The sequence below is a fragment of the Gordionus sp. m RMFG-2023 genome, chromosome 1 (assembly GCF_954871325.1).
Source record: "Gordionus sp. m RMFG-2023 chromosome 1, tfGorSpeb1-WG-v2, whole genome shotgun sequence".
Taxonomy (NCBI): domain Eukaryota; kingdom Metazoa; phylum Nematomorpha; class Gordioida; order Chordodea; family Parachordodidae; genus Gordionus; species Gordionus sp. m RMFG-2023.
The window spans coordinates 27,349,781-27,361,170 of NC_088775.1; the positions used below are offsets into that span (position 1 = coordinate 27,349,781).

Genomic DNA, 11,390 nt, shown 5'->3' on the forward strand with positions numbered 1-11,390 from the left:
CCCACTTGTTTACTCCAAAATTTCTATACCAAATTTTTTCTCCAATATTCATCGTTCTATTTTTTGGTAAAGCTATGAACGCAGTGTTGTCGTCGTCTTTCTTATATTTTAATAAATCCTAATTTGTTCTCATATCATGATTGAACATGAGTTTTCTTGGTGGGATGCCAGTCGTACTGTTTGGCGTGTTTCTGTAGTTGAACAAAAATTTCTCCAAAGCGATATCTATGTCCATGTTATTTTGTTCCATGTACTTCTTCATATGTGATTTAAAGGTTCTTACTATCCTTTCAACTTGCCCGTTTGACAGTTGATGGTGAGCTGAAGTCTGAAAGTGATGTATATCATGGTCTCTACAAAATATTTTGAAGAGTTGACTTGTAAAATTTGAGCCATTATCAGAAACTATTTGTTCTGGAATACCAAATAAGCTAATTGTTTTAATCAATTCTTATATTGTAAATTACGAGGTTATTGATTTCACCGGCGTGATTATAGGAAACTTGCTGTACGCATCTACTATAAGCAACCAGTACTTGTTAAAAAATGGCCCAGCGTAATCAATGTGAATTCTTTCGAATGGCTTCGTCGTTAACATCCAAGGATGCTGTGTGTTAATGGGATTATCGGCCCAAATGTTACATGATTTGCATTCTTTTACTTCGTTATCAATATCATTGTTAATTCTAGGCCACCAAAGTTATTCTTTAGCTAAATGTTTGGTTTTGCCAGCACCAAAGTGTCCTTCGTGTAAATGTTGTAGCATTGATTTTCTTAAAACTTTAGGTACTATGATTTTATTTTCTTTAAATAGACAATTTTCCATAATACATAATTCCGTCACCATATTGTTATATGTTTTATTTTTTATCGTGTCACCGTTTCTAATTTCGTTCATTATTTCCATTTATTCTCTGTCGTTAGAAGTTTCTTTTTCGATCATTTTAAAGTTAATTGGTACGTCCCATAAATCATTATTTTATTTTATACCATCCATAATGTGTATTTCTTCTTCTGAAGGGGTTAATGGCAATCTGGACAAACAATCTGGCACCGTGTTGTGTTTACCCGCTCTATGTCGTATTTGGAAATCGTAAGCTCCCATTGCAATATTCCACTTCTGCAACCTTATCGAGATGGATGAATTTTCTTTTAAACCTTTGGAAAATATATAAATCAACGGCTTGTGATCGGTGATGATTGTAAATTTAGTTCCGATATATTCTTGAAATCTTTTCATCGCAAAAATAATCGCCAACGCTTCGCGTTCAATGTTAGTGTAATTTCTTTCGGATTTAAATAAGGATCTTGAGGCAAAAGCTATCGGCTTTTCTTTGCCGTCCCCTTCTAAGTGAAATAAATAGCTCCCAAACTGCGTTTAGATGCATCCGCGGCTATACCTATGGGTAAATCAGGATTGAAAAAGTTCAATGTGGGAGGTTGACTGATTAAAGTTTTTAATTTTTTATAACATTCTTGATGTTCGGTATCCCAAGACCATTTATCTCTGTTGATTATTTTGTATAGTGGATCTGCCAGATCCGCAAAACTGTTTAAAAATTTAAGGTAATAGCTCGCCATGCCTAAGAAAGTAGATAATTCTTCTGAATTTTTTGGTTCCGGCATATCAACAATAGCTTTTATTTTATCATCGTTGGAAATGTATACCATGTTTGTCTATATCATGTCCCAAAAAGCGTATTTTATCTTGCATGAATAAACTCTTGTCGAAATTGGGGGTTAATCCATACTTGATGATCTTTTCGAATACTTTTTTAATGTTCTCCAAATGTATCTCATCGTTATCACCTATAATTAACAAGTCGTCAATGTAGAATATAACATCTTTTAAATCTCCGAAAACCTGTTCCATAGTCTGTTGGAATATGGCTGAAGATGTTTTCAGTCCGAACGGAAGTCTCGTAAATCTGAAGTATCCTTTATGCGTGGATATAGTTAGCAGATCTCTAGAGTCTTTGTGAATAGGAATTTGCAGGAAGGCTTGTTTGAAATCAATTTTACTAAATTTTTTTCCTCCAGCTAACTTGGCAATCAGATCGTTAATTCTAGGTATGGGGTATTTGAAATCTTCAAACGCTGGGTTAACTGTGTATTTAAAGTCGGCGCACAATCTGAGACTCCCATTGTTTTTAAAAACTGGTGTGAGTGGACTCGCCCATCTAACGTCTTTTACCGGCTCGATGATTTTGTTTTCCAGCCAGGTATTTAATTCTTTAGTTGAATATCTACTCTAGAATAAGGTACCCTTCTCGGTGGTATAATTTTTGGCTTAGCATTTGACTTTAGTCGTAACCTGACTTGCGTTTTTGTAACAGGTTTATTATTTAATTTAGACTTACAATTGGATATTAATTCCGCCAAATCGTTTTTATGATCCGTGTCAATTAAGCCTATAAATCTTTCAAGTATGTTTTTAAAATGTTTCAACCAAGGTCTTCCTAATAAAGGCATCATGTTAATGTTTACTATCAATACATCTAAAATTTAAGAACTTCCTTCGTATTTTACATTCAGTCGTGTTGAGCCTATCACTTGTATGGTCTTGCCGTCGTAACCAGATAACTGAATGTTGGACTTCGTAATGTTTTTTATGCCCACTTTCTTAATCATATATTTTGGTAGAATTGTGAATTTCGTGCCCGTATCCACTTGTAGTGAAGTCAAGATGTTATTAATTTTGATGTTCACCATGAATGCGTCATCTTTAACATTTAGTACTTCGTTTTGTTATTTATATCAATATTTAACAAATTATAATCTTTCTTATCGATTGATATGATTTTGTCGTCTTCGATCTCTTCTATATCAAATGTATTAATTTTATTTGAATAAGGTACTTGGTGTCTAGGATTATGATTGTAATTTTTATTGTCACGATCGTAAAATTGTTGATGCACATTAGATCTATTATAATCTCTAAAATTTTGAAACGGTTGTCTGGTGTTGTCAAATCTGTTGTAGTTTTTGAAATCATTAAAAGGCTTATAATTATTATTATATCCTTTGTTGTTAATATTAAATCTATTATTATTGTTATCTCTTGTGTCGTGATTATTGAAAGGAATATAAGAAGTTTCCCATCTATTTTGATCACAAAATCTATCATAATTTAGTCTTGGAAAATGATAGTTATTTTGGTTGTTGAATCTTATGTTGCCATAATATGGTCGAGTCTGCCATGGTTGTCTAAACTGATGGCTGTAATTATTATCATGATATCTGTTGCTCTCAACATATGGCATCATCCGGGTGTTGTCATATCTGATATTAGTTGGTTTTAGTTCATAAACTTTCTTACCTTGTCTTGTTCCCTCCAAATGTTTTAGATCGGAGTGTGTATTTTCTTTGATGTCAATCTTATGTGTAAATGTTACGATGTCTGTTTCGTCTAATTCTTTGCCTACCTTTATAATGCCATCTAAAATAAGTAAATCTTTAATTCTGTATTTAATTTCCTTAGAAGAGCTTGATACTTTTATTTTTTCTAAAACCCTGTCGTAGCCGATAAAGTTGCAGTCCATATTTAGTTGACAAATACGGGTAACCCAATCTAAAAAACTTTCTCTCTCTTTTTGAACGGCTGCATTGAATTCGCTAATTTTTTTGTTTCGAATCTTGGAAGGCTGTAATAATCTAAGTTTGTTGATGAGTACCGACGATTGAAATCGGACTCAATGCATATCGATTGTAATTTTGAAAATACGTCATCAGGTAAATTATCAAGTAAGGTCGTGGCGTTATCCTCATCTGTGCTGTTATTTTTTTTAAAAATAAGTTCAATTTTGATTAAATATATATCGATATTTCCTATATATTTAGGAAATTCGTATTTATATGATATAGTATCATTAGAAACATTAATTTTATTATCTTCCATCATATTTAATTAATTGAAAAAAAATTTTGTTATTGTTTTTTTTATATAATTTAATTATTTTGTTTTTAGAAATATGAAATTATATTTTAATAAAATTTTAATTTACAAAGAAATTTACAAAGATAGCTACTGCCACCATATTAAGGTTGGCAAGAAAAGAGAAAAACAGATACTTAATTTTATTAATTTTAAAATATATTTAAAACTGATAAGTACAATAATTTTCTAAGATTATATAGTTTATTAAATCTATCAAGTAATTTATGTCGAATTATTGAGTTAATTTTATAAAACGAGTCCGCGAGGTTAAAGTTAATATAATATAAAGAATAAAAAAAATCAATAATTTATTTAATAGATCGCAATAAATTAATAGATCAATTTGTTCATCACAACATTTTATATGATATAAAAAAGTTTTTATATATTAAAAATTTATATAAGAATATTTTTTTTAAATGGCTAATATATTGTGTTAAAAAATATATGGTATTTATTTATATTAAATTACATATAAATTTTTTATAAAAAAATTTTCCTAAAGTTTTAAAAGACGTGAACTGGTTCGATATTTTTTAAAAATGTTTATAGAAGTAATAGCTAAAAAATTTCGAAAAGGGTATGCTTTGCTAAAATGCTTTGCTAAAATGCAATTAATCATAATCAATCATAATTTGATTATATAATATCTTTTAAAATAATTTTTTTAAAAATATTTTTTTTATTTTACATAAATCAATTTTTATTTAAGTAAAAAATTGATATTAAATATAATTTAAAATTCTTTTTTTTACTTAATATTAATGGAAAAAAATATATTTACTAGCTTATTACAACTTAAATTTTATTTTTCAATTACAAAATTTAACAAATTTATATCCATAAGAGGGCGTTAAATGCATAAATATGAAAATATATTCTTAGGAAACCAGAATAAGTATTGGATAGCCTTTTTTTGTATTTGGGTGTAAACACATGTGAAAAACCTAAAAAAATTTTAAGAAATAGATATTTCTTTGACATTTAATTAATGAGTAGGTTTAAAATCGAAAAAATAGTAGAAAGTTTGTAAGGAACATATTGCTGGCGTCATTGATCAAAATCTCTTCATTTTTGGTTTATACGTGTATATTTAGGTGTTAAACATTATCCTAAAAATATTTTGGAAATTTTATGATTTTACCGAATTCCGAACTCAAAACCGATCACTTACTAAATATACGATCTAGCAAATTTTGTAGTAATATCATTTGGAAAATGTTCATTTTTGGTTAATTTATCTATAAATACGTGCAAATCATTATCCCAAAAAATATTTTAAAAATATCATGATTTGACCGATAACCGATTTGAAACCGAAATACTGCGTTACTGGCGCTCTCCATGGAAAATTCATTATTTTTGGTTTATAAGTGAACAATAAGGTGTTAAGCATTATCCTAAATATATTTTTGAAATTATTAAGATTTGACCGAATGGTGATCTTAAAACCGACCACTTACTAAATATTCAATCTACCAAATTTGATAGTAATATTATTTGGAAAATGTTCATTTTTGGTTAATTTATCTATAAATACGTGCAAATCATTATCCCAAAAAATATTTAAAAAATATGGTGATTTGACAGATAACCGATTTGAAACCGGCCCAATGACTAAATACTGCATGCTGGCGTTATCCATGGAAAATTCTTCATTTTTGATTTATAAATGAACAATAAGGTGTTAAGCATTATCCTAAATAATTTTTTGAAAATATTATGATTTGACCGAATGGCGAGCTCAAAACCGACCACTTACTAAATATTTGATCTACCAAATTTGGTAGTAATATTATTTGAAAAATGTTCATTTTTGTTTAATTTATCTATAAATACGTGCAAATCATTACCCCAAAAAATATTTAAAAAATATCGTTATTTGACCGAAAACCGATTTGAAACCGAAATACTGCATTGCTGGCGTTATCCATGGAAAATTCTTCATTTTTGGTTTATAAGTGAACAATAAGGTGTTAAGCATTATCCTAAATAATTATTTGAAAATATTAAAATTTGACCGAATTCCGAGCTCAAAACCGACCACTTTTTAAATTTTTGATCGGCCAAATTTGGTAGTAATATTAATTGAAAAATGTTTATTTTTTTTATATATCTATAAATACGTGTAAAACATTATCCCAAAAAATATTTTAAAAATATAATGATTTGACCGATAACAACATTTTATGACCTTGGCCTTTAATTTGTATATTTCATTACTATGAAAAATTTTCTATGTATTTTTATAAATTTTGAAAATATGATCCAAAAAAAATTTTAAACCCTCTATTATATTATTTTCCAGTTATTGAATTGATATTTATTAAATCCATTCTTTTAAATTGGCAAGGTCAATGTTTAATTTAATAAGATCTTAGGAACGGGGCATTTGACTCAGGACATGGGTATCTTGTATAATATTATAGAAACTGTTGAGTTTGGACCGATGGGTCCCCCAGTCTGAGAATACAGTCCGTGATCGGGGGTCCGGGATGGTCGATGACGGGATCCAGGGGGCCGGGTTTTATCGATTTTGTCATGGGATCACTCGGACAACGTAGTGGAAATAATATTTTCAAAGTTTATTAAAGTCGAAGTTACAAAGCAAAAGTAAAAAAAAATCAAAATCATCCAATACTTAATCAAAAAAATGTATATAAATTTCACAATCAAAAAAATATTTAATGGTCTAGAAAAAGGTATTTTTCCAACCTTTATAATTTTTAAAACAAAGAGAAAAAAAAAGGTTGTTATATAATCGCGATACAATCATTCTTGAAACTGGTTAGAACCAGTTTCAAATGCAATATAAAAATAAGGTATAATATCAATTTCATGGGAAAACAAAAGAAACAAGTGGAGAAAAACGTAAAGAAAAAAAAATAAGTTATACAGGATAAGTGGGGAGATAGAACATAACAGAAACGATTAATAAATCAAGTAGTTTGAGAAAATTACAAAAAATATAATATACTAGCTAATAACCCGTCAAGAATGACGGAGAATTAGAGTTATCTCATTTGAAAGGATAGGTACTAAGTTAAAAGAAAATTTCATCCAATAATTAAGATTTATTACATGTAAACTTGACACCACAACCAGTATTATCCACCAGAGCTCCTGTTAGTCAGCATTTCTGTTCACTCCCCACCGCGTGAAGGTAGGAGATGGATTTTAGGAGAGCAAAGAAATGAAAAAAAGAATGAAAAAAAGAATGAAAAAAAGAAGGAAGAAATAGAAAAAAAGAGACAAAGATATGAATTATAAGAAAATATATAATAATAATTGTATATACCTCAAGACTTCACGATTATTGGGTTCCAACACATATGCATTTGTAACCAGATAAAAAATATAATATAGTAAATTTTATAATATCAAAAATTTTACTAAAAATGAGATTAAAGATATTTCAAAATGAGAGGGATGTTAGATTTTTAAGCATTCGTCTGGAATATCGATGGTTTTGCTCGATGTGGTTCGTTTTTTTTAAATTTCCATGGTTGTAGTGCTTGCCCTAAAATTTTGTTGATTGTAGTTTGCTGTAAATTTATTGTGTAAATTGAAAGTATAAAATAGAATTTACTGATAATGGTATCGGATTTTTGATGGTTTTGCTCAATATGATTCGTTTTTTTAATTTCCATGGTTCTAGCGCTTGCCCTAAAATTTTGTTGATTGTAGTTTGCTGTAAATATATTGTGTAAATTGAAAGTATAAAATAGAATTTACTGATAATGGTATCGGATCTTTGATGATTTTGCTCAATACGATTCTTTTTTTTAATTTCCATGGTTGTAGCGCTTGCCCTAAAATTTTGTTGATTGTAGTTTTCTGTAAATATATTGTGTAAATTGAAAGTATAAAATATAATTTACTGATAATGGTATCGGATCTTTGATGATTTTGCTCAATACGATTCTTTTTTTTAATTTTCATGGTTGTAGCGCTTGCCCTAAAATTTTGTTGATTATAGTTTGCTGTAAATATATTGTGTAAATTGAAAGTATAAAATAGAATTTACTAATAATGGTATCGGATCTTTGATGATTTTGCTCAATACGATTCTTTTTTTAATTTCCATGGTTGTAGCGCTTGCCCTAAAATTTTGTTGATTGTAGTTTGCTGTAAATATATTGTGTAAATTGAAAGTATAAAATAGAATTTACTGATAATGGTATCGGATCTTTGATGATTTTGCTCAATACGATTCTTTTTTTTTAATTTCCATGGTTGTAGCGCTTGCCCTAAAATTTTGTTGATTGTAGTTTGCTGTAAATATATTGTGTAAATTGAAAGTATAAAATAGAATTTACTGGTAATGGTATCGGATCTTTGATGATTTTGCTCAATACGATTCTTTTTTTTAATTTCCATGGTTGTAGCGCTTGCCTTAAAATTTTGTTTATTGTAGTTTGCTGTAAATATATTGTGTAAATTGAAAGTATAAAATAGAATTTACTGATAATGGTAAATTAGTATTATCATTTGCTTTAGAAATATGATCCATAAGCCCCGAATATTCCTCTACACGTAATTTTGATTGGTTTAATTTTATATAATTCAAATTATTAGCTTCGACTTGGAAGTAAGAATCAACAACATATTGATGAAATAATCGCCCAGCATAAAGAATAGGATTAAAAATGTTAGCACGAATAGCTAACCTTGATATTTTAAATTGTAACATAGTTATATTTGATCTTGTTCCCTTGTTAAATGGCCCATTAAATTTCATATCCGTATGCCATCCATGATCACCATAAGGAAATAGTAAAGGATACACCATAGGATCTAAATTTGGGCTAAGAATATTTAAGATAACTAAATTTGAATCATCATTTCGTGGATAAACTTTAACATCACGTTGAAAAGGTGGTTCTCCATCATCGTTATTAAAAATCATTGCTACTTCATCAATAGTAGGAATATTAAATCTTCTTCTATCATTAGCACGATCACGACGAAAAATCATATTTACCTTTGATATAGGACGGTTTTCCAACCTAGCTTTCATTTCTTCGGCCTTCTCAACCTCACCCAATGTTTTAAAGCTAATAGCATATGGATTTATTTGACGAATTAAAATATCAAGTTTTTTTAATAAATGAATATCACAGGCTGAATTTTCTTTTAAAAGTACACGATTTTCAATAGCCTGAGATGTTTCAAGAACATATAATTGTGCATATTTTGGGGAAACGCCATTAGGAGGATATAAATGTGAAGTTCGATGATAAATTTGACCATGAACCCTAAAACAGTATGGGCCTTTATTTAATAAATTATCATTTTTAGCCCCCATCGAGGCAAAGGCCAAGGAGTTGTTGTATGAGCGGATATTCTGAGAGAAATTTTTATAATAATGATTGTCTAAATTTGAAAATAAATCTTTTAAAAAATCTGGATATTGTGGAGAAGGCAATAAAACACGACCTTTGTGGCAGCAATTTTTAAATTTTCCATCAGGTTTTTCAGAAATAAAATTTAATGCATTACAATATGGGCATAGAATATTTAATGGCCCACAGTAATGTTCAACTTGTTCTTGATTTTCAGTATCTTCAAGATGATTGGATGTTGAAGCAAATTGTTTATTTCCAGTATCTTCAAGATGGTTGGATGTTGTAGGAATAAGACTTTGCTCGTTCCTTTTCTTAATACGACAAAGTGCCTGTATCTTTCTAGCTTTCTCCTTATGTTGATTTATTATTAAAATTTAAAAATATAAGAATTACTCAATTTTATAAAAATAAGTTTAGTTTAAAATATTTATTATTGTGGACATAAAATAAAATTACTAAATATATACTTCATAAACATATTTATAAAAAATAATGGAAAATATTAGAATAGCCCCTCACCTAATAAATATATATTTCGGAATCACATCTTATAAGATAGGAAAAATCTGATTCCTCGTCATTCTTGACGGGCTATCAGCTAACATACAATAAATTAAAAAAAATATAAAATTTACTCTTGTTGAAGCAATATGCCTTCTTTAGATTTTGGTAGTATGAAACGTTCCATTGTTTGGTTTTGTTGAATGGTATCTTGTGTAGGAATCTAAAAAAAATAATAAAATAGATTTTAATGGCCCACAGTAATGTTCAACTTGTTCTTGATTTTCAGTATCTTCAAGATTAAGATGTGTAAATTGAAAGTATATGGTTTTGCTCGATGTGGTGTCTGTTAAAAAATATAATTATTTACTGATGATTGAAGGTTTTGCTCGATGTTGTGTCTGTTAAAAAAAATATCAATTATTGTAATTATTATATTATTATATGTTTTGTAATTGTTTTTTGTATTGAAATTCTTTTTTTGAAAATGGCGGTTCGATTTGGTTTATGAATGCGTGTTTGATATGTTTAAGCTATGATGATTTTTATTGAATATATATATTATAGATTTGAATTCCTTAGCTCTTGTAGGATTATCTGCAAACATTTTTTTCATACTAATGTTCCTTCCTGCCTATTGCCTCAAAATACTTCTGAAATGCTTTCCATGATTTATAGGAGATTAAATCCATTTTGCTAATATGATCTAAATTGGCTTAAAATTGCTATGATAGATAGATAGATAAATTATAGACATATAGAAAGAACAATATATTTGACATCAATTAAGACAAATATTTACATTTCAACTTAGAAATATAATGCTATTTAAAATAAAATATAATATTATAGATGGCGCTAAATATCATGGAGATTAAAACTACAATTTAACATAACTTAAATACTTCCGAATTTGTTAATATTAATTAAATATTATTATGAATCACTCCCTATTTAAGTAGGACAAACGTCCAATAATTAATAAAGAAGTTGAATATTACATAATATATTAACAAAATTATAATTGACTATTATCAGGTAAAATAATTGACTATATAATGTCACAGTTGTGACTGTGACTGTGACAAGCCTTTTATTATATAAGATATCATATCATCAAATCTATCTAACAATGAGTGAGATGGTGTTATCGATTTATAAAATATTAAAGTTGGTATAAAAATTCTTGTTTTCATCCATAAATATAAACTTTTCAACTAAATTTTTATTTAAAAGCCTTATGTTTGCAAGAAACTCGCGCTTAAGAGGAATTTAAATAGTTTCTGTTCAAAAACAAAGGACTATAGAGCGGAAACCTTTTTTCTGCCCTTCTTTTCCTTTCATTTTTTCTTTTCCTTGCTCTTTTTCTTTCCATTACACCTTTTCTTTCCCTTTCACCTTTTCTTTACCTTTCTACTTTTCCTTTCTCTTCCTCTTAACTTCCCTTTCTCTTTTCCCTTTTCTTTTTGCTTTCTCATTTCCCCCCATTTTTCATTCTATTCCATTTTCTTTCCCTTCTCCTTTCCATTTTCCTTTTATCTTTATCCTCTTTTTCTTCCTCTTTTTTTCATTTATCTTCCTTTCCCCAAATACATTACTGTATT

At 28.5% G+C, this 11,390-nt stretch overlaps 1 protein-coding gene across 1 annotated transcript; it reads right to left on the reverse strand.

The window, feature by feature from the left end:
• Nucleotides 1-2,732: 2,732 nt before the first annotated feature.
• LOC135923710 (homeobox protein 2-like) lies at nt 2,733-3,542 on the reverse strand. Its single transcript, XM_065458620.1, has one exon. The coding sequence runs from the start codon at nt 3,540-3,542 to the stop codon at nt 2,733-2,735; it is 810 nt and encodes a 269-aa protein (XP_065314692.1).
• Nucleotides 3,543-11,390: the final 7,848 nt, after the last annotated feature.